General features: G+C 43.8%; 1 protein-coding gene across 5 annotated transcripts in view; it reads right to left on the bottom strand.

Moving 5' to 3' along the window:
- Window positions 1–483: 483 nt before the first annotated feature.
- Window positions 484–24,830, bottom strand: part of OSBP2 (oxysterol binding protein 2) — a 299,539-nt gene continuing 275,192 nt past the window's right edge. For all 5 annotated transcript variants that reach the window (XM_040415995.1, XM_040415996.1, XM_040415997.1 and 2 more), the window contains 5 exons: window positions 23,183–23,286; window positions 19,057–19,152; window positions 10,582–10,766; window positions 5,673–5,893; window positions 484–4,425 (listed from right to left, as the gene is read on the bottom strand). In XM_040415995.1, the coding sequence (XP_040271929.1) occupies window positions 4,283–4,425; window positions 5,673–5,893; window positions 10,582–10,766; window positions 19,057–19,152; window positions 23,183–23,286 (749 nt within the window). In that variant the 3' untranslated portion in view covers window positions 484–4,282. The remainder of the gene's footprint in view (window positions 4,426–5,672; window positions 5,894–10,581; window positions 10,767–19,056; window positions 19,153–23,182; window positions 23,287–24,830) is intronic.

Consider the following 24,830-nt stretch of genomic DNA (forward strand, 5'->3'; position numbering starts at 1 on the left):
AGTATTTCAAAAATCGCGCGCCTCTGTTCATTCGGCGCAGGCGCTCTGAGATGAGGAGGCTCGTCTCCTCAGAACTCCCTCAGTGCGCCTGCGCCGATGACATCACCGAAAGAGAAGACGTCATCGGCGCAGGCGCACTGAGGGAGTTCTGAGGAGACGAGCCTCCTCATCTCAGAGCGCCTGCGCCGAATGACCAGAGGCGCGCGATTTTTGAAATACTGACAGGGCTGGCCGGAGGAGGAGATCCCGGCTGGCCCTGTCAATCAACACGGCGAGGGGGCGGTTTTCTGCTGCGGCTACCAGCAAGTAGACGCCCTACTTGCTGGTAGAGATTGGATTTACATATTATAAAACTTTGTTTTCTAAAGAAACGGCCGCATGAAAGTAAGTGACAAGATTATATTCTCCTATATCGCGCTATAAGGAATGTAACTATCCAAAAAAAAAAAAATGAGTTTTGTGGGGTGACAGAAACCCTTTAACATGATATACTGTATCCAGATCCTCCAAACATGTGAGGTACAGACAGCAACTTACTGTGTAATGGTCATAGATTGGTCTGAATACATTTACACCGGAGGTGTTTGGTAAAGTTATGACCTACTGGCTAAAGTGAGGAAGCTCACGGCATTGTAGTCATCAGACCAACTCCACGCTGGCACTATCGCACACGGTTTTCTTTTTCTTTATGTAAAAGTGGATAGAAGAAGTTTTCTGTTAGTAGGCTTTGTGATAGGCATCTGATAAGGCATGCCATGTTTTATCACATTCCTTATGAAACTGGAAGCATATGGAGATACAATATCTTCCCATAGACTTGTATGGGTTCTGTAATACAGTCCCCTGCCAGTACAGAGCCATACTAAGATTGTGTACATGAGCCATCGGAAAGATATGTGTGAACACAGCCTGGAGCTGTCAACCGACTGGCCAGCTAGCATACCCAACTCACGCTTAACAGGAGAGGGGGATAATCAGCTGCCTGACCCTTTTTGAACATCTTATCTCCTTGGAATTCAACCTGTGAGAACCTTATTAACCTCCATTTGCAGATGTCAGGGTTTAGCCAGGCTCACAGATTGTCAGCATTTCTAGATGAAACTGGCTGATACATGTCTGAGATGTTTGTTGGAAGACCCTCAATATGTATTATTTACTAGCTATCCGATAGTCAGATCTGCCCTTTCATTCATTCAGCTCTTGGATGAACTGCCGGTCATGGTTCTGTGCTAGAATTAGGTTTGCCACAGACCCCTAACTTGTTGTTTTAAGAGTCCCTAGTATAGTCCTGATTTTATATACATGTTCACCAATCCTTACACTGTTATATAGATATATAAATATACAGCAGCAATAATACTAGGAAGAAAATTTCTAGTGAAATGTCTAAAACTTCTCTAGGTATTACACACCATATGGGGTAGATTATAGCCCCGTGATTTCTAGACAGGTAACAGAAAGAGTAGTTAACACATTAAAACTGAACGTAAGAGCTGTCAATAGTCACTGCAGCTACCTCACCATGATGTCTATATAAAAAGGTAAATTGATTCTTTTAATATACCCGATATAAAAATGATTTATTCTTTTTACTCAAGCCTAATAATGACTTTTCTGCATTTAGACGGTGTTCTTAAAAATAATGTGACATTACATCTGAATGGGTCGTGACAATTGGAAAAAACTAGACTTTACCAGGATCCATTTTTTGGTTGTTTCTTATACCTGTTAAAAATAAAAGAACAAAAAAAAGAAACCAAATCGATAAAAGGGTTATCGAAATTCTGAAAGATTCCCCCAAATGCCCGGGCCCCTCATATACATTATACTTATCTGCTCCCCGGCACCCGCATTGCTCCGGATTCCTGCATGGCCGCCGCTGCATTTCGCTGTCACGCGGATCAAAACATCCGGTGACGGGGGTGCAGCCATTAGCAGACTGCGATGGTGACCAACCTCAAGGGGACTCGTCACGGCCTGCTATTAGTTGCTCCACTCAGTCCCGGATGTTTTGATCCGCGCAAAGGGGAGATGCAGCAGCTGCCTTGCAGGGATCTGGAGCAACGAGGGTGCCAGGGAGCAGGTAAGTGTAATGTATACAAGGGGCCTGGGCCTTGGAGGGGATCTTTTAGAATTCGGATAAACCCTTTAAGTGGAATGTATAGGTAGCGCATCGAGTGTATTGTAATGGGATTTAATGTTCTGCTTGGTTAGAACTGTCTTCAGTCTCCTGTATATCGCTCTTGGTTGGATTGGCTTTCCATTAACAGACCCCAATGATTTATAAATTGCAAATGATGAGTAATCATTCAGCCCCAAAGGGACTGAGCACCACTGTCAACTCAGAGGTCCACGGCCTCATGACTTCAATAATTTAAAGAAAAATGTACTTATGTTCTATCAGTATCCATAAATCATATTGGATACTTGAGGATGAGTAAGAATACGAGTAAGACAGTTATACTGTATCTAGACTGCTGGTCACTGTCCTTACAATAGCACCTTCTAAGCAAGAAATTAATATTAATTTATCTGATGTTTAGGAGATACACAGTGTCTGGACTAAGTCCTCATGCAAACAGAAAAGCCATGGGTGGACCCTGTATGATGGAAGACAGTCTGTATGGATCCTTGCTAGGGTGCATATTCTCTCCAGTGTACACTTAGCCTATCTGCTGGGAAAGCTTTCAGCGCATACGTCAAATGTATTCATAGGCCCTGGTCCCCTTGACAGAATGTCTTTTTCTCTTCTATTTGGCTGGTATACTATGGCATACCTTTTTTGCTGTATGATTTAGCTTAGTTGAGGAAAAGAGTTTAAAACCTGGATACCTTGCAGTATATGTTTTAACATGAAAGCCTACGGCCAACTTATGCCACTGTATGTAGTGGCATACACTGTAAGGAAGTCCTCCGGGTGCATACCTTTTACATACACTACGGTGCAGTGTAACTACTCTGCTGCTATATGGTAGCATTGTAACCTCTCCGAGAAACAATGGGGGAGATTTATCAAAACTGGCATTCCTATACTCCAGTCTTGATCCACTGTGCACTGGAATAAGATGTGCACATGTCTCTTAATAAATCAGGAACATCCCTAGCCGCGTGCTCCAGAAACTCAAACCTATGCCAGCTGACGAAGAATTGAGCTATAACTTATGCCGGTTTGTAAATCTAGTGGGCAGCAGAGGCTCCGCTAAGCCACATACTCTCTCCTTGCCGGTTTAGAAAAGTGGCAAGAAGCGCCAAAAGTAGCAAATCATGGCACAAATATGGTGTGCTCCATAATTTGTGACTTTTTAACAAGCATTAATAAATCTCCCCTAATGTCTCTAGTGAAGAACACCTGCATAATATAGCATCATATTATGCATTTCTACAACTAAGGCGGTGTGCCCAAGGCCTAGGTTATACAACATTTATACTCACCACTACCAAATAAAGAAAAAAGAGTAAAGTCGGAACAATGCCTTGAGATAAACCCATGCAATGCAATGAAATAGTTGACTAACCAGTCATTATGGCCCAGGCTTACAAGGTAGTGATGTCCTATGGGACACCATTTCACCTTATTCTAGTTAGAGCATGGACAGAATTGCCTAGTAACAGAGGGAAAATCTTTGGAAAAGTGTCAATAAAAGTGCACTAGTAAATTAAAAAATAAAGTGATGTTATTACACAGTGATCCTATTTGTAACACCAGACCCATCATTTAGTGTACTAAGTTTTCAAGAACTGTACAAGTGGCCATCAGAATCTGTGATTTCCACCCTGCCCATAATTAAAAGCATATTATAATTTGTTAACAAGAATATACATATGCATCTAATGTACAGAAATAAATAATATAGCTAAGAGTACCTTCATTTCCTAAGCTTTGCTCAGAGTCTAAGATTGTACGTACGAGAGGAAACCCTTACTGAACAAAGCCCAGTCCTAGATATATATATATTTATACACTGACGTATGTACGTGTTTATATAGCAAATGTTAAAATAAATATTCTTATTCCCAACTCTTATTAGTTGATAAAAAAAGAAATTCCAATTTTGTAAAACAAAAATCTTTAGAAAATACGCTTCAGATCCCTGTACCCCTCTGATTTTCCCGCTCAGATGTGGCTATTTTGGCATGTGTTTTGGTTTGTATTTCTGCTTGGTTCACATTGGAAGTCGGCCCTTGGTGCCTGTTCCTGAGCGTTGAAGAGTCTTAGCCTGGTGTATGCAGCCACCACATTGAGGGCGGCGAGATCTGTAAGCTTGTGTTGTCCCGGGCTCTGTCAGAAAATATCAGGACATTTAGACCAGTCTTGCTTTTCCTTGGACTCCCAGTATCCTCCTTTATAAACACACATGAGCTCATTGGTGTATGGATTGACCTTCCTCTCAAACCACAATGGCTGATATCCTTCATAGTCATTGCCTGCAAAGAAAAGGTAAAAGTGGATGGAAAAGAGCATGTAACAGAACATGACGATAATTATGATGGGTAAAGTATGTAGGAACAGCCTGTAAGGTCTTCCATTTTATATTAGTGCATTCACCACAGGCCATACAATAGGCACCCTCGAGAATGACCACCATATACTGAGAATGCATCACCCTAAAAGGGCGAAATTGTGTTTACCAAGTAGCATCCAAAGTGTGAATTTAGGACCTGTTAGGCTACATTCACACAACAGTGAAGAAAAAACGGGCATTAAAACCTGTTAAAGGGGTTGTCCCACAAAAAATATTCTACAGTTTTCAAACCAGCACCTGGATCTGAGTACTTTTGTAATTGCATGTAACTAAAAATTTAGCATAACCACTGAGTTATTCAATAAAATGGATCTATATGGCGCCACCTGCTGTTTGTTCTCTTTCTTTGTCCTGCTCACTGAGATGGACGCACATGCTCAGTTTCATCCTTCAACTGCCTCCTGAGCTCTGATAGGGAGAGCTGAGACACGCCCCCTGAGCTGCAGCATAAGACACTCCCCTTGAGCTGTCAGCTTGATATAAATCTATCGGAGCAATGAATGGGGAGATCTCTGGATCCATGTGAGGTACAGGGCTGGTTCTAGCTTTGTTAGAAAGAGATTGTCATTTACTATATGATGTCTGATTTTAATTTTTTACAATAATCATGGGATCAGCCCTTTAAACAGCCAGTTTTTCATGGCCATTTTGCATCTGTGTGTCAATTTTTTTTAGCCATTTCCTGGCTGTCTAACCATTTTTTAACGCCCATTTATTATCCGTTCACTATCTGTTTTTAATGGCCATTAAAAAGAAAACAGACACATTTCAGGATTTCCGTGCTTTTCTTCAGCGTCTCCTAGCAATCAAACTGTTTTTAACAGCCATCAGACACATAACCTTCTGTACAATGGCTGTTAAAAATGGGGATACGTCAAGCCATCAAAACGGACAACAATAGGATATGTCCTATTTGTTGACTTCCTGTATTCATGGTCCATTAAAAAAGAAAACTGACACATGAATACACCCATAGACTATTATTATTCGGAAAATGACCGTCGCTTGGCCTAAAAGCTTCCTGCCCCTGATACTGTTCAGATGGGTCACATAACACCCTGTAAAGAGTTGGTGGCAGGATTCACTTCTTTTGGCCCTAACTACCATTTAGTGCGTATCATTACAGTTTAGTAGAAAAGGTTTGTATACCTTCTTCTAAAGCCTCCACCGCCTCTGCCTCTCTCCTCCTTCGAACAGCCCTCTGTTTCTCCTCTAGCCGCTGCTTCTCCACATTGGCCTCATCCCACTTGCCATTCTCCATTAATCGCTGGTCTGGCCGATGCCGGCTATCCGTAGGGGCAGTGCTGTCATCAGGTTCATTTAGTGTAAGGGCAAGTTCAGAGAAGAAATACATATTTTCTGCATTCTCGCTGTGAAAAACAAACAATTGTTATGGCTTATCAAAGATAAAAGAACAAATCCAGACTTTGATGTTTGGAAGTCTGACTAATATGGCGGCTAATCCAGAATACTGACATATCGTATACCAAACAGTGTCATTTGGGTTGTATGCTTTTGCGTTTCCTTTTTATTTAATGGAAGTCTATGGCTGACTTTCTCAACATGTAACAAATGCAATGAAAAACTTGAATATGTATAGGCATGTCTGCCACACTTTTGAAAGTGACCTTTCTGTTCAAAGTCCTGTAAAGTGCTCTACAATTAGCATCATTGTTTATTGCCAATGTAGACAAGAACCTTTTCTGGCATCAAAGGTTAATGAAATCTCTCTGCATGAAAGTCAGTCAATTCATCTGTAGAATCAGAAAAGTAATGATCTAACCCAACATTGCAGAGATCAATAATGCATGTTTCTTTTTTATAGAGCAAATGAAATAACTGAGCCTTTATACTGTATGAGGAGAGAGAAAGAGCATTCCTGGAAAACCAGTGGAGAACTATGTGTCTGTACCGTATGTTTCGCTTTATAAGACACACCTGATGATAAGACGCACCTAGGTTTTTGAGGAGGAAAATAAGAAAAAAAAATTTTGTACCAAAAGGGTTGCTTTTGGTGGGTTTCGAACTAATGGTGGTCTGTGGATGACACTATTATGGGGATCTGTGTATGACACTGTTATGGGGGATCTGTGAATCACACACACTGATATGGGGGGGGGGGAATCTGTAGATGATACTGTTATGGGGGAATCTGTGGATGATACACTGATATGGGGGGGATCTGTGGATGACACTGTTATGAGGGATCTGTAGATGATACTGTTATGGGGGATCTGTGGATGATACACTGCTATGAGGGGATCTGTGGATGACACTGTTATGGGGGGGGGGGGATCTGTGGATGATACACATATAGCATCTTATGCTGGTCCCCTCTGTGTCCTCTCATGTCCCTGTTTAAATAGTGACCCCCATTACACCAGGCCCCGCTCACAGCAGTCTTCACATGTAAAGTCTATTCATGTAATCCTCAACCAATGGCTCTGCTTTGTTAAACTACCATAATCGTCTGTAGTAGTACTCCCTATCAAAGCAGCGGGCAGGCCAGAAGTGTCACGTCACTCACTCAGTCACGCTCCTGCTCCGCCAGCTTCATTAATGAAGTGGGAGGAGCATGACTAAGTGAGTGACGTTACACTGCCGGTCTGCCCGCTGCTTTGATAGTGAGTACTACTACAGACGATTACGGTAGTTTAGCAAAGCAGAGCCACTGGTTGAGTAATACATGAATAGACTTTACATATGAAGACTGCTGTGAGCGGGGCCCGGTGTAATGGAGTACAGTGACTGCACTGGGCCCCGAGCGCAACAGCAGTTGCCGGCCTCCAGCCCCTCCTCCCACCCCGCGTGATAGAGGTTAACTGTAACTGATACATCGCAGGCCGCGCTGTGCAGCATAGCGGCCGGCGATGTATCGGTATCAGCCATGTTAAAATTGCACCATTCGCGTTATAAGACGCACTGCCACCCCCCCACACTTTTGGGGGGGGAAAGTGCGTCTTATAAAGCGAAAAATACGGTACGTAGCTAGCGTGACCACACAAGCAGTGCTTCTGAAATACATACATCCAGAACAGGACCATGCAGATGCTGGGGTTGTCCCAGTTGGACAAAAAAAGGGTTCTCACTCTGGCAGACACACCGCATCTATGTATTACATGGTCTCTCCTTAGCCCCTTAGTGACAAGCCTACTTTAGACCAAAACCCTTTAAAGGGAACCTGCCACCGGGATTTTGTGTATAGAGTTGAGGACATGGGATGCTAGATGGCCGCTAGCACATCCGCAATACCTAGTCCCCATAGCTCTGTGTGCTTTTATTGTGTAAAAAAAAAGATTTAATACATTTGCAAATTAACCTGAGATGAGTCCTGTTCCTGAGATGAGTCACGTACAGGACTCATCTCAGGTTAATTTGCATATGTATCAAATCGAATTTTTTACACAATAAAAGCACACAGAGCTATGGGGACTGGGTATTGGGGATGTGCTAGAGGCCATCTAGCAACTCATGTCTTTAGCTCTATACACAAAATCCCGGTGACAGGCTCCCTTTAAAACCAGCCTGTTTTTGGCCTAACTTATCAAGCTATTTTTTTTATTTTTTCATCGTGGCCTTCCAAAAGCTATAACTTTTTTACTTTTAAGTATATGCATGTAGGATTGGTTTTTTGCAGGACAAGTTTTAGGTTTTTAATGGTGCAAGTTTCGGGTACGCATAACGTATTGATTAGCTTTTATTATCTCTTTCTGGGAGGGTAAAAGGAAAAAACAGCAATACTACTTTTATGTTATAAACTTTGTGGCGTTCATTTTTCGGCATAAATAACCTAACTTTATTCTCTGGGTCAGTATGATTACAGTTATACCAAATACATATAGTTTTTTTTTGCGTTTTACTACTTTTTCACAATAAAAACCCTTTTTTGAAGATTTTTAGTTTTCTTTCTGTGGAGCTATGCTAGTTTTTAATCGCTTTTTATTCTGGGAAACACAGCAATTCTGGGATTTTTACATTATATTTGCATAGTGTGGGTTGTTGTGGATGCAGCAATACGAAACATGTGGAGATTTTATTTTTGCTATTTTTTTCCATTTAAAGGGTTTTCTCAATGGAAAAAAGCGTATTATTTTATTGGAATTTTTTATTGAATACATTTTTTTAAAAAGTTTTTTTAAACCATTTAATAGTCTCTCAAGGGGACTATAATAGGTTATCTTTTGATCACTTCTAAAATAAAATACAATACACTATTTCTCGACCAGCCTTTACTGATACCGGCACCCTGCGATCCATTTGCAGGATGCCAATCAGATACAGAGGGAGTCGGCTCCCTCTGTAACCACTTACAGGTGGCGAGCACCTTTGCTCGCGACATGTGAGGGGTTAAACGACCCGGATCGTCGCTCCTGCCGGTCTAGACTGTTAGAGCAGGAATGCGGCTCTCATGTGACCGCCGAGCCCCCACTCTCTGCTGGGACCTGTGCAGTGCTTAGTCTGGGCCACCATGAAGAGGCGGTGGCCCAGCCTAAGGCCCCTTAGTGGTAGTGGCCACCGTAAAAAGTTGTATTGGTGATCACAAGGGGGTTAAAGGGAGTCTGTCACCAGGAAATCCAACATTAAATCAGCCATAATGCCTAAGTCTCCATTCCCATTTTGCGGAACGGAATTGTGGACCCATTCATTCCTATGGGGCAGCACGATGTGCTGCCCGGACACGGAATTGCGGATCCGCACTTCTGGGTCCACACTTCCGTTACGCAAAAAAATAGAACATGTCCTATACTTGTCCGCAATTGCGGACAAGAACAGGCATATTCTATTAGTGCCGGCAATGTGCGGTCCGCAAAATGCGGAACGCACATTGGCGCTTTCTGTGTTTTGCGGATCTGCGGCTCCGTGGATCCGTAAAACACGTTGCGGACATGTGAATGGAGCCTTAAAGGGTTAGGACTGTTCTATAGAGTCCAGGATGTTCCATCCTGCAAAATGCAGAACACACGGCCCATATCAGTGTTTCACGGATCCGCAATTTCCAGACCGCAAAGTAGGGTAAGGTCATGTGCATGAGCCCTAATACTACAAAACTGAGTGTGACTGAGCTGCAGTACCAGGTGAAGGGACACTTCATTCTGGAGAAAAATGACTTTTATTCCATATGCAAATGGTTAGTTAAGTGCATCAAAGGTGGGCCCTAGCCACTCTGTGCACCTCCTGCTGACAGCCCCTCCTTCTCGGACCCTGTTCCTGCATAATCATTTTGGCTGGTGCTGTCAATGAAGGAGAGGGAGGGACGGGCGAAGCACCGAGTGGCTTGGGCCCACCCTTGACTGCTCATTTGCATATGGATTAAAAGTATTTTTCTCCAGAATGAAGTGTCCCTTCACCTGTTACTGCAGCTCAGTCACACTCGGTTTTGTAGTATTAGGGCTCATGCACATGACCGTACCTTGCTTTGCGGTCTGCAAATTGCGGATCCGTGAAACACTGATATGGGCCGCGTGTTCTGCATTTTGCAGGATGGAACATCCTGGACTCTATAGAACAGTCCTATCCTAGTCCATAAAACGGACAAGAATAGGACATTTTCAATTTTTTTTGCGGGTGCCGTTCAACAGTCATACGGACATGGACAACATCTATTGTGGCCACATTGAAGTGAATGGGTCCGCATCCTAACAGCACAAAATGCGGTTCGGATGTGGAAAAAAAATTGCAGTATCAGGGACAACCGCCCATGCAGACGTGCCTGTGTGAAAGGGACACTGATTGCTGGAGTTCTGTGGCACCTTCAGTCTGCGGACAGGTGAGGGTCATTGGTCTAACACCCAACAATACCTAGATCCACGGAAATCAGTTTAGCTTCAGGGCAGTTTCATTTTCAGAACAGGTTCAGAAGGGGCAAACCTTTACTATGATTATTCATGGCCAGTTTATTCACGACCAACTATATAACAAGAATTTGGGGTAGTTTTCTTCATTAGGATTACTGACACGAGGTATAAAAATTAGCTAACCCTCCCTGTATGATTGCCACTACTTCATCTCATGTATATCCAGTCATTCGATTTTCATATTATATTTTGTAGACACTTACGGTAGGGGGTATTTTTTCCATAGCAGTTTTGGAGGGAGAGTCTGGTACACTGTCTTCTGTTTCCCTTCGGTGCTGCCATTGCCTTGACTGCTCTGCACAATCTTTGCACATTCCATCTTTTCATCCCATGTTCCAGATAGGACATAATGTGCTTTTCCATTTGCATCTGTCACAACCCCAGTAACCTATAAAAGATTATGAACAGTGTAAGAAGGTACAAGGAATCATCATATCTGCCCCAGGTACTGATCAGTAACCTACCATCCGCTTTTCCCTTTCGCTGGGCCCGTGGACACATATCTTATCTAGGCACGATCATTCCCTCCGATTTGTCCAGCCTCTTTTCTCTGAATTTTGCTCCCCTTATCGAGGAGGTCCGTAGGGACTTGAAAGACTGGAAGGGATTGCCACTATCCTGGTTTGGTAGGATTCACACACTTAAAATGAACATTCTCCCTCGTATATTATACCTTTTCCGCACCATACCAATTCCCCTCTCGAACACCTTTTTCAGGACTCTGAGATCTGTGATCCTTAAATTTATTTGGGCAGGGTCCTCCCCTAGATTGGGGATGAGATTCTTAACGCGCAATAGGGTGAGTGGGGGTTCCGGATTTGCCAAAATACCATAAAGCAGCAATCCTTTCCTACATCTTAGATTGGTTCCATAATGGGCGCTCTAAAAGGTGGGTCCAGTTCGAGAGGCAGGTGGTAGGATTCCCATCCCAAAATCTACTCTGGATTTCTAAAGCCAGGAGACCCTCGCGACTCCCCTTACTGACATTGGGTATTTTGAAAGTTTGGGACAGAATTGCAATTCCCTTGGGTCTTACTCAGTTCCCCAGCCCTCTAACTCCCCTTTTTAATAATCCTGACTTCCCTTTGGGCCTAGGTTGTATGTCCTTTTTGGGGTTAGACCGCGCGGACAATCCTACGGTTTCTAGGGTCTGGGTGAAGGGATCCCTCCAGCCAATATCATCCTTCCCGGGCGGGTCAGCTAGAGGGGCTTGGCTTACATACATTAGTCTGAGAGATTTTTTAACTTCACTTGGCCCCAATAACACTTTATCCAGAGATCTTTCACCATTTGAGGCGCTTTGCACCCAAACATCCCCACCTACACATCTGGTGTCTCTGATCTACGGGCTGCTCCAGGGGAGAGATGATGCCATATCTGACCTTCCCTTTGTGAAGGCTTGGGAACGTGACTTGGGGAAATCTTTTCCTACTGACATATGGGAGAAGGCATTTGAGATATCCTTTAAATCATCAATAAGCAGTAGTCTTCAGGAGAAGAATTTTAAAATTATGTCCAGATGGTACAGGACTCCGGTCCTACTGCACTCTTTTTTCCCTTCTTGTCCTAGTTCCGGTTGGCGATGTGGCCAGGGGGAGGGTAACATGTCTCATATCTGGTGGTCCTGCAACAAAATCACTCCATTTTGGGAGGCTATTAATGATCTATACGATATGGTTTGTGGCAGTTCCGCCAGATGGACTCTGGAAGGCGCTTTGCTTTCTATGTTCCCTAGCACTTTATCTACCCTGAAAAAGGGTCTTTTGAGGTTCTTTGTTCAGGCTGCACGTCTGGTTATCCCTAGATTTTGGAAATCCACGCGTGCCCCTCTCCCTGGGGACTGGCTCTCCACTTTTGAAAAAATATATAGAATGGAGGAACTTTGGGCGGATGACATGGGCAATACTAATAAGTTCCTGAAAATCTGGACTCCTTGGATTTTATTTAAGGGTTCTCCTGATTTTATCACGTGGCTGAACAGGGGGTCGTCAGTCCCCAGGGAGATTGCACATCCCATTGGATCTTAACCCACATGTACTCGGCACGCCTTAACAAATTTTATTTTACATAGTCCTTTCTACCTCGACTTGTCAGTTCAGGGATCCCCCCCCCCCCCCCCCCTGTTTTCCCCCTTGTGTCCTGTCTTGTTTGTCTAAATTTGTTATGTATCCTATGTAGGAGCTCTTGATACCTCTTTCCCACAACTGGGTCTTTAAGATGCTTTTATTCTGATGTTGGGATCATATGTTATTTCTTTGCTCATATCCATGTTCACATGGTTTTTGCATACTTTTACTGTGACCATTTACCTGTATGATGATATTCTATTTGGTCCTGATTTATGTTCGGGCTATCCTTAAATGTAATGTGTTTATTTTGGCTCTTGATAATAAAAGTATTTGAACAACAAGGAATCATCATAGCTGATAGGTACGTGTCACCGAGGTTCCTGGCCTCGGTGGAGTAAGAGCCGTTTTTTTATGTGTCAGCAGCAGTTGCTGTTTGACATCGTAATACTTAGTATGGCTGTATAGCTGATCCAGGACGTCTCTTACTGGGAGTAGTCAAAGTGCTGGGTGGGTGACTACTCCCATGATCCAGGCCGGGTTTGGCCAGGCCTAAAAACCAGCCAGCACTGCCAGGTGAGGAGGATTACCTCAGTCTGACAGTGGAGCTCAGGAGGTGTGCTAGGATCTGAGGCTTGTGCCACCGTACTGGAGGGCTGAGACCCGTCTGTAAGGAAAACAGGCCCCCTAAAAGCCTGCTATGGACTGCGGGCGGCAGAACTGCCAACAAGGTGATTTTTTGGCTATGTGGACTTTCCATTGTGTGTTAACTAATACCAATACCGCAAAGTGATGTTTTGTTTTTGCTTTATGTGTGAATAAACACAGAAGTTTGATTTAAGAACTAGTAATTTGCCTCTGTACTGTGTCCGCACACATTGCCTACCAGAGCGAATCCGCACAACAGCTATGAACACCTTTGGGGGCAATTTTTTATGATTGCATTTCATTTTAGGCTAAAAATAATTTTTTTAATTGGCCTTTATTTAAACTTTTTAGCAGTTTTTGTGCTACAGGTTTATTTCAGACAAGTTAAAGAGGATTCATATACTGTATGTGAAGTGTTTTAGTCATAGAGTACAATAACGTTCTATTACCCAATATGATGGAGATTACTTAAGCCACTTTCACACTTGTGGCAGCAGGGTCCGGCAGGCATGTTTGCCGTGCTGCGGCTGGACCTCCGGACCTCCCCCATTATATTGAATGGGGCCGTAGAGGACTTCCGGAGCATGGTGGGCTAGCATTAGCACAGAATAGCATTAGAACAGCCTGCCGGAGCCTGCTAACGCAAGTGTGAAAGTAGCCTTAAAGGCTGAAACACCTTTGTGGCATTTATTTTTTTATTTTTTGCATTGTACTCATTTTGGGCTTAAAATCATATTTTCAATTGGACTTCATTAAAAATTATCTGCAGTTTTTGTGCTACAGGGTTACATTTCAGCCAAGTTGCAGAGTATTTTAGTTTCATTTTCACATTGAACTGTCATGTTGCTCTTCTGATGGCTGGATGTATAGCCCTTATCTTTGAACTCACAAACATTTATTTAAGCCATATTCTAAGAGAATTTTGTTATAATGAGTGTTTATGAGCTGTCAGGAATTAAGAAATAAGAGCTATACATAGCTGTCAGAAAAACATTATGAGGGTTTAGTGTGAAACTGAAATGAAGATACTCTGAAACTTGGCTGAAAATTAACCCTGTAGCACAAAAAAGACCAATTGGAAAAATATTTAGCCCAAAATTAGTGAAATGGAAAAAATGCCCCCAGAAGTGTTCATAGCCTTTGGTAATTTCCATCATATTGGGTAGTAGTGTACAACTAAAACACTTCCCATATACTATATAGAGAAAAGTATTGGAACACACCTCTTAAAGGGAACCTGTCACCTGGATTTTAGGTATTGAGCTGACATGGGCTGCTAGATCGCCGGTAGCACATCTGCAATATCCATTCCACATAGCTCTCTGTGCTTTTATTGTGTCAAAAAAATGATTTTATATATATGTAAATGAGGCTACTAACAGAGCCCAGCCACGCCCACTGTAAAGCACCGTCCTGCATACTCCGAATCTCCTCCTTGCTCCCCAACGTCACAAAGCTAGAGCGCCGTAATCTTGCGATGCATGAGCTAGCGCATGCGCAGTGTCGGCATAGTGTTCCTTCCCTCTGCTGGCATCAGTCTCAGGGAACGAACTGCAATGCGCAAGCTCTAGCTTTGTGACGTTAGGGGAGCAAGGAGGAGATTCAGAAGATGCGGGCGGTGCTGGGCTCCTTCACAGTGGGTGTGGCTGGGGTCAGAGTCAGAGAACGCTGGACTCATCTCTCAAGCATGGAGGAGACAGGACTCATCTAAGGTTAATTTACATATCTATGAAATCGTTTTTTTTTTGTGGATGTGCTAGCGGCCATCTAGCAACCCATGTCCTCAGCTCTATACCCAAAATCCAGGTGACAGGTTCCCTTTAATGACTGAATTCAGCTATTTCATTCAGTCGATTGCCACAGGTGTATAAAATCCAACCCTTAGCCATACAGTCTGCCTTTACAAAAATTTCTGTGAATTCCAATATGGCATTGTAATAGGATGCCACAGTTGCAACAAGTCAGTTTGTGAAGTATCTTCCCTCCTAGATATTCCACCATCAAATGTGAATGGCATCATTGTAAAGTGGAAGTGTTTAGGAACCAAGGCAACTCGGCCATGAAGTGACAGACCAGTCATAGAGCGGTGTGATCGAATACCGAGTGCATGAACGTGCTGACTCAATAACTGTAGAGCTCCAAACCTTCTTTGGCATTAATATCAGCACAAAATCTGTGCATCAGGAGCTTCATGACATGGGATTCTATGGCCGAGCAGCTCCAAGCAAACCTTATATCACCAAGCACCATGCTAACCATTGGATACAGTGGTTTAAAACTCAACAATGGACTTCTGTGCAGTGGAAACGTGTTCTGTGGAGTGATGAATCCCGCTTCTGATGGACGAGTCTGGGTTTGGTGAATGCCAGGAGAACGTTACCTGCTTGACTGCATTGTGACAACTGTAAGGTTTGGTGATTTGTGCATACCGACCTAAGGACTCACGTGGGTGGTCCTGATCAGTGACTGACAGCTATCTGTCACACAGAGAAGGCCGTCAGTCACTGATTAGGACCACCCACGTGACTCCTTAGCTCAGTATGTGCAAAGGTTTAGATGCATAAAATACATGTTCTACTGAATCTTTTCCTACATAACTATATATCAATCTGCTCAGCTCCTCCTGCTCTATAACATGATGGCTGAGGATTGAACTGTATTTTCATGATGACAATTTCAGATCTATCCTAGTGTGCACACAGTATATTGAAAAGCCACGACTGCAAAGGAACATATTATTAACATGCTGAGGTCAGCATTTTATGAGCTTTCAGAGACTTTTCAGTGAATATTCTTTGAGATGTAAACTCTGCATTAATAAATCTGTAAATTATGTCCCAGAACAACCTTCATTACGATCTCCTTAAGGACAAAATGTGTTAAATGGCAGCCCACCTCTGGCTACAGGAGGACGCTGGCTTGTACAAAGCATGATGTTTTCATGCTTGCAAGAAAAGAGACTGCGGAGAGAACTATATGTTCCTTCATCTAGGAGGCAGCGCTCAGCATGGAACCACTGTGAAAATGCTTACTGAAGGAGCAGAACAGTGGCTGCTCCCACGGCACACCATGATTTCATGTCTACAATGAAATACACTACCGATTTATCCAGTACAGCAACCTAAAATTAGAAAATTTTCACATTAGGCCGAATGCACACGGCCGTGTTCCGCGGCCGAGAGCGGTCCGTGGTATGCCGGGCTGGATTCCTGTTCAGAGCACTAGAGTAATACACTCGTATGATCTATACGAGTGTATTACTGTACAGCAGCGGCGGCATGAAGCGCACAGCGTCATAGCAACCAATGACGCCGTGCGCTCCTGCTCTGAACAGGAATCCAGCCCGGCATACCACGGACCGCTCTCAGCCGCGGAACACGGCCGTGTGCATTCGGCCTTACACTGCAGTTTTCCTACCTATAAGGAATAATTGCTTAACTTCATCTACACGATCCTGCAGCTTGAAGTACACAGTTCTTTATTATCTAGACGTATAAGTCTGGAATTCATCTCAAGCTCATTGATAACTTGGAGGACTCTGGTGCAGTCACGTTCTGAGTTTGCAGCACGTACAAAGGACATGAAAGGGACTGTCTCCTTCCAGATAACCCCTTTCCTGCAGACAAAATGTAGTAGAACAGGGATGCCCAACCTGCGGCCCTCCAGCTGTTGCAAAACTACAACTCCCAGTAAGCCTGGACTACCATTATCATTTGTACACAGCGACCCCTTAGGCCTCTTTCACACGGGCATCACGGATTTGGGTGCATTGCGACAAACCCGCACGTGTAGGTACGCAATTTCAGTCAGTTTTGACTGCGATTGTGTTCCGTTGTTCAGTTTTTATCGCGCGGGTGCAATGCGTTTTACACGAGCGTGATGAAAAACTGAATGTGGTACCCAGACCTGAACTTCTTCACTGAAGTTCAGGTTTGGGTTCAAGGTTGTGTAAATGTAATTATTTTCCCTTATAACATGGTTATAAGGAAAAATAATAGAATTCTTAATACAGAATACTTAGGGCTCTTTCACACTTGCGTTATTGTCTTCCGGCATAGAGTTCCGTCGTCGGGACTCTATGCCGGAAGAATACTGATCAGGATTATCCTAATGCATTCTGAATGGAGAGTAATCCGTTCAGGATGCATCAGGATGTCTTCAGTTCCGGTACGGAACGTTTTTTGGCCGGAGAAAATACCGCAGCATGCTGCGCTTTTTGCTCCGGCCAAAAATCCTGAAGACTTGCCGCAAGGCCGGATCCGGGATCAATGCCCATTGAAAGGCATTGATCCGGATCCGGCCTTAAGCTAAACGTCGTTTCGGCGCATTGCCGGACCCGACGTTTAGCTTTTTCTGAATAGTTACCATGGCTACCGGGACGCTAAAGTCCTGACAGCCATGGTAAGTGTAGCGGGGAGCAGGGGAGCAGCATACTTACCGTCCGTGCGGCTCCCCGGGCGCTCCAGAGTGACGTCAGGGCGCCCCAAGCGCATGGATCACGTGATCACATGGATCACGTCATCCATGCGCATGGGGCGCTCTGACGTCATTCTGGAGCGCCCGGGGAGCCGCACGGACTGTAAGTATACCGCTCCCCCGCTCCCCGCTACTACTATGGCAACCAGGACTTTAATAGCGTCCTGGGTGCCATAGTAACACTGAAAGCATTTGGAAGACGGTTCCGTCTTCAAATGCTTTCAGTACACTTGCGTTGTTACGGATCCGGCAGGCACCTCCGGCAACGGAAGTGCATGCCGGATCCCAACAACGCAAGTGTGAAAGAGGCCTTAGTAAAATAGGGCTGGATGGGTTAAAAAAATAAAAATAAAATAAATTGTTCGCGCAGCCCGGCTTCTCTTCTTTCTTCAGGACCTGGGTAAAGGACCTGTGGTGACGTCACTGTGCTCATCACATGGTCCGCCACATGATCCATCACCATGGTGATGGATCATGTGATGGACCAAGTGATGAGCGCAGTGACGTCACCACAGGTCCTTTTCCTCACAGATCAGCAAAGAAGAAGAAAGAAGAGAAGCCGAGCTGCGCGAACAAGTGGATGAGGTGAGTTCAATTATTTTACTTTTTTTTTTTACCCCTCCAGCCCTATTTTACTAAGCATTCTGTGTTAAGAATGCTATTATTTTCCATTATAACCATGTTATAAGGGAAAATAATAATGATCGGGTCCCCATCCCGATCGTCTCCTAGCAACCGTGCGTGAAAATCACACCGCATCCGCACTTGCTTGCGGATGCTTGAGATTTTCACGCAGCCCTATTCACTTCTATGGGGCCTGCGTTGCGTGAAAAATGAACAAAATAGAGCATGCTGGGATTTTCACGCAACGCACAAGTGATGCGTGAAAATCACCGCCCATGTGCACAGCCCCATAGAAATGAATGGGTCTGGATTCAGTGCGTTCACCTCACGCATTGCACCCGCACGGAATTCTCGCCCGCTTTTTTGTAACCTTTAGCATTGATATTAACATTGGGGGTGTTTGTGTGATTGCCAATGAAGAGCATTTCTACACTTAAAGGGGTTTTACAAAACTTTAAAACTGATGGCCTATCCTCAGAGTAGGCTATCAACAACTGATCGGCGGTGCCACGACACCCTGAACCCCTGCTGTACCTTCTGGAACTACACAGATCTGTTCATTTCTGTAGTGGACGGAGCTCATTACTGCAGCTTTGATCCCGCTGAAGTGAATACAGAAATGACATTACATAGATGGAGCTATGTACTTCCAGGGCTGGAGCTATTGTAGAACAGCTGATTGGGTGTTGGAGCAAGCCAATCATATATCGTGGGGACAGGCCATCAGTATGAAAGTACCAGAAACCCCCTTTAAATGTGCATTTAACTTTCAGTCATGCCAATCCCGATTTTTAGTTTGTTTTTTTAGCTGATCCCTATGTAATGGTGGAAATGTGTCACATAACGTTGTCACTAAATCTCTACCTTTCTTGCAATGTCTCTTGAGAAGTAGCTGTATGGGGTAAATTTCAGCTGGCATTTGTCCTTGGTTTTATAATTTGTAATCTCTATTTCTCCAGACTATAGGGAAAAACAGAGAGAGAGAAAGAGCAGTAAGGATATTATACAGTCAGAAGCAAAATAACAAGACGAAAAAAGAATTCTGAAAGCTCTACTACTGGTCGATTTCAAGCCAAGTGAGTCATCAAGCCTGGTCTCTCAGTTGCTTTTCACAAGAGAATTGGTTGTGGCACAAGAACCAGCTGTGCGTTTTATGAAGCAAATGATGGATATGATATTCAGGTTGGTGACCGGGAAATATTCCACAAATGTGTAGTTTTGGCTTGATCAGGAGTTTTCTTGTTCTTGACCCAGACCTAATATGTATTAACTTTATATTTTATGTGACTATTGGTAATGCAATCACCATTTTCATAAGTACAGTATCGAACGAACACTGAATGGATTGGAAGTGTATAAAAGCTGATGTACTGGCCCATCAGAGTACCAGAGGATCCACCGGTGGGTCCAGGCTCTGACTTTGAAGCCCTGGTACTAGGGTCTATATTTTATGGGTTGACCCACCTATAGTGGAGTTTAAAGACCTAGCTTTTTTTCTTTTAATTTTTCATCCTCACATTCGAAAGAGCCATAATGTTTTAACTTTCCGTCAAGTATGGGGGCTTGGTTGCTGATACACTGCTCAAAAAAATAAAGGGAACACTTAAACACCACAATGTAACTCCAAGTCAATCACACTTGTGTGAAATCAAACTGTCCACTTAGGAAGCAACACTGAGTGACAATCAATTTCACATGCTGTTGTGAAAATGGGATAGACAACAGGTGGAAATTATAGGCAATTAGCAAGACACCCCCAATAAAGAAGTGGTTCTGCAGGTGGTGATCACAGACCACTTCTCAGTTCCTATGCTTCCTGGCTGATGTTTTGGTCACTTTTGAATGCTGGTGGTGCTTTCACTCTAGTGGTAGCATGAGACGGAGTCTACAACCCACACAAGTGGCTCAGGTAGTGCAGCTTATCCAGGATGGCACATCAATGCGAGCTGTGGCAAGAAGGTTTGCTGTGTCTGTCAGAGTAGTGTCCAGAGCATGGAGGCGCTACCAGGAGACAGGCCAGTACATCAGGAGACGTGGAGGAGGCCGTAGGAGGGCAACAACCCAGCAGCAGGACCGCTACCTGCGCCTTTGTGCAAGGAGGAACAGGAGGAGCACTGCCAGAGCCCTGCAAAATGACCTCCAGCAGGCCACAAATGTGCATGTGTCTGCTCAAACGGTCAGAAATAGACTCCATGAGGGTGATATGAGGGCCCGACATTCACAGGTGGGGGTTGTGCTTACAGCCCAACACCGTCCAGGACGTTTGGCATTTGCCAGAAAACACCAAGATTGGCAAATTCGCCACTGGCGCCCTGTGCTCTTCACAGATGAAAGCAGGTTCACATGATCACATGTGACAGACGTGACAGAGTCTGGAGACGCCGTGGAGAACGTTCTGCTGCCTGCAACATCCTCCAGCATGACCGGTTTGGCATTGGGTCAGTAATGGTGTGGGGTGGCATTTCTTTGGAGGGCCGCACAGCCCTCCATGTGCTCGCCAGAGGTAGCCTGACTGCCATTAGGTACCGAGATGAGATCCTCAGACCCCTTGTGAGACCATATGCTGGTGCGGTTGGCCCTGGGTTCCTCCTAATGCAAGACCTCATGTGGCTTGAGTGTGTCAGCAGTTCCTGCAAGACGAAGGAATTGATGCTATGGACTGGCCCGCCTGTTCCCCAGACCTGAATCCAATTGAGCACATCTGGGACATCATGTCTCGCTCTATCTACCAACGTCACGTTGCACCACAGACTGTCCAGGAGTTGGCAGATGCTTTAGTCCAGGTCTGGGAGGAGATCCCTCAGGAGACCATCCGCCACCTCATCAGGAGCATGCACAGGCGTTGTAGGGAGGTCATACAGGCAAGTGGAGGCCACACACACTACTGAGCCTCATTTTGACTTGTTTTAAAGACATTACATCAAAGTTGGATCAGCCTGTAGTGTGTTTTTCCACTTTCATTTTGAGTGTGACTCCAAATCCAGACCTCCATGGATTGAAAAATTTGATTTCCATTTTTAATTTTTGTGTGATTTTGTTGTCAGCACATTCAACTATGTAAAGAACAAAGTATTTCAGAAGAATATTTAATTAATTCAGATCTAGGATCTGTTATTTTTGTGTTCCCTTTATTTTTTTGAGCAGTGTATAATACACTGCAATACTGACGCTGTGTACATGAAGAAAGTAAGCAATGATCTAGCTTGAGAAGTTAATAAAAAATCCAATATTTATTTCAAAATTCTTAAAAACTGAAAAATTAAAAGTGCCCTGGTGAACACACTTATGCGTTTCTAATGCTAACTGTGTCCTTGATCATAGCATGTAGCTTGTAAAATCCACCACCACGTTAAATGTATATGAATCTATCATCCAGTGACGTAACTAGAGTGTTATGGTCCCCAGGGCAAACTTTGGATCAGGGTCGTCGTCCCCCAACACACCCTCTGTGACTGCGATCGCTACATCCCTGGTCCCTGATCCCCTAGTAATGCCCCCGGTAATGTATCTCACTGCCCCCAGTAATTTCCCCCACTGCCCCTAATAATGTCCTTCACTGACCGAGCAGGTAGTGTCCCCCACTGACCTAGTAATGTCCCCTACTGCCACTGGAAATGTCCACCACTGCCCCCGGTAATGTCCCCACTGACCCAGCAGGTAGTTCCCACCACTGCCCCTAGTAATGTCCCCTACTGCCCCCAGTAGTGTCCCCCACTGCCCCCAGTCTTCACATGTGATGGGGACCGGAATGAAGTACAGTGACAATGCCGGGCCCCATCACATGTGAGAGCGCTCAACTCACCTGCATCACATGCGCTCCAGCATCAGGCCGCGGCGCTGCCTTACTACAATTAGTCACAAATTAAATGGGTGGGCGGAGCCTGTCTAACATCGGTTAGGCGCCGCCCACCTTCAATAAATGTAAGGTCACATGGCATATGCTAAGCTGTGAGAAAGCCGTGGTGCTACTGTGAGGTACTGCGGGCAGTTTAAATGGCCCATCTTAGATGAAAGGCTCCCTTTAATTCATTATATGGACCTGTAAGATAATTCATTTAGTAAATGTTGTAGCAGCGAAATAAAATTTATATTTTAATTCATGATTTAAAATTTTCTTTTTTAAGCATTCACCATGCAGTTTTGTTTGTTGAACGAGACTATACAAAATACTATGTCTTTTTTTTTATTTAATTTTTTTTATAAAGCATTTTTAATAGGGAAAGAGGATAGTGTTTTCTTTTTTATTAAATATACAGTTAGGTCCATATATATTTGGACAGAGACAACTTTTTTTCTAATTTTTGTTCTGTACATTTCCACAATGGATTTTGAAGTTGAAGTTCACACTTTCAGCTTTAAATTCAGTGGGTTGAACAAAATGATTGCATAAAAATGTGAGGAACTAAAGAATTTTTTAAACTTAACCCCTTCATTTCAGGGGCTCAAAAGTAATTGGACAAATTAAATAATTGTAAATAAAATGTTAATTTCTAATATTTGGTTGAAAACCCCTTTGTTGGCAATGACTGCCTGAAGTCTTGAACTCATGGACATCACCAGACGCTGCGTTTCCTCCTTTTTAATGCTCGCCCAGGCCTTTACTGCAGCGGTTTTCAGTTGCTGTTTGTTTGTGGGCCTTTCTGTCTGAAGTTTAGTCTTTAACAAGTGAAATACTCTATTGGGTTCAGATCAGGTGAAAATATCCATAAAATGCTTCACAAAATGGAGAAGATTCCTGACTTTCCTGACTGTATACTAGGATTCAGAGAATCTCTGCCTGCATTTTGCCTTGTAGATTTAATTAAGATCAGCCTATTATGATCATTTCAATGAATGAACAGCATACGGTACATATTCTATTTGTGCTGCATGTGAGACAATCAGGAGCAGAATATTCTAAGACAGAGGAATACAATTAGTTTTATGTAAATTTGCTTCTCTGTTCCAAGACATGACATTTTTGGATTGTTGACAAAGAAATGGTAATTACCTGGTCTATCCAAAGCTTGCCTACAATGATGTTGTGCACTGTGGAGGTGACCTTCTTCCACACATAATGGTTCCCACTGGAAAGAAACTCCAAGTGTATATCCCCTGTGACATACACAATATGGACAGAAAACACTTGAGTAATTGGTATGTTGATTTACCACGTATCTGCCTTCAGATAAAACAATACTAAGTATCTTATGATGAAAACACAGTAATGATTCAAATAGTGAAGTAGGTCAGAGGAAAGTGGATGCCGCTGACTTTATAGAGATCTGACGAGATTAGGGGATTAGTCACATTACACTTTCATGGTGCCATAAACACTGTGTTGTGTATGACATGAGTACGCCTGCTTTCACATTAGCGTTTTTTGCGGACCTGTCATGGATCTGTAAAAACGCTTCCGTTACAATAATACAACCGCATGCATCCGTCATGAACTGATTCGGTTGTATTATGTCTTCTATAGCCACGACGGATCCGTCTTGAACACCATGGAAAGTCAATGGGGGACGGATCCGTTTTCTATTGTGCCAGATTGTGTCAGAGATAACAGATCTGTCCCCATTGACTCACATTGTGTGCCAGGACGGATCCGTCTTGCTCCACACCACATCGCGGACAGAAAAACGCTGCAGGCAACGTTTTGGTGTCTGCCTCCAGAGCGGAATGGTGACTGATCCGAGGCAAACTGATGCATTCTGAGCGGATCCTTTTCCATTCAGAATGCATTAGGGAAAAACTAATCTCAGAAATGGAAAGCCGAAACGCTAGTGTGAAAGTAGACTACCAAATAAAATCCTAATATGGACACTTGTAGTATCATTTGTGTAAGGGTACATTCCCACATAGTGGCTGAGGTGCAGGTAAAATGTTTAAAGGGATTCTGTCACCTGGATTTTAGTGACAGAGCTTTTAACATCATCACATCAGTCTGCTCGTTTTGTATTAAAATATACTAGTATTACTACCCTAAGTGTTGTCCTTTGTCTAGAAAATCGCTTTTATTAATATGGTAATTACCTGAGTAATGTGCCCAAGGGGCTGTCCCTCCGGCCGTTGGTGCCCAGCCGCGCCCCTTCTCCTGGAGCCCAGCATCGCCCCACTGCTAATTTAGTTACTCCTCATTGCCGGCTGGTGCATGTGCAGTGCGTCCTGTGAGGCCGATTCCAGGCGCTGACATGTGTATCCATGGGCGCATGCGCAAGCTGATGGCTCAGCAAACGCATTCCGTGGATACACATGTCAGCCCCTGGAATCGGCCTCACAGGACGCACTGCACATGCGCCAGCCAGCAATGAGGAGTAAATAAAATGAGAGGAGGACAATGCTAATACCAGTAGGCAATGAGTCAAAAGAGGGACAATACTGCTGCCAGAAAGGAAGTGGGGGGGGGGAAGGTGACAATGCTGCTGCCCGTGGTATGGTACTGTAACATTTATTGATTCTACTGTAGGAAGTCAGATCTGATAGTCAGTTCAAAGACAGTAAACAGCAGGGGGAGGTAATTAGTGTAGAAACAAGCACTTTTATAAACTAAATTAAAGAGTTCACTATTTTCACCTAGACTATTGAATTAGTAAAAATAAAATAAAAGTTTAAGTGCACTTTAACCTATGTGGAGATGTTTAAAATGTTTCACCTCT

Source organism: Bufo bufo, chromosome 2 (genome assembly GCF_905171765.1).
Source record: "Bufo bufo chromosome 2, aBufBuf1.1, whole genome shotgun sequence".
Lineage (NCBI taxonomy): Eukaryota > Metazoa > Chordata > Amphibia > Anura > Bufonidae > Bufo > Bufo bufo.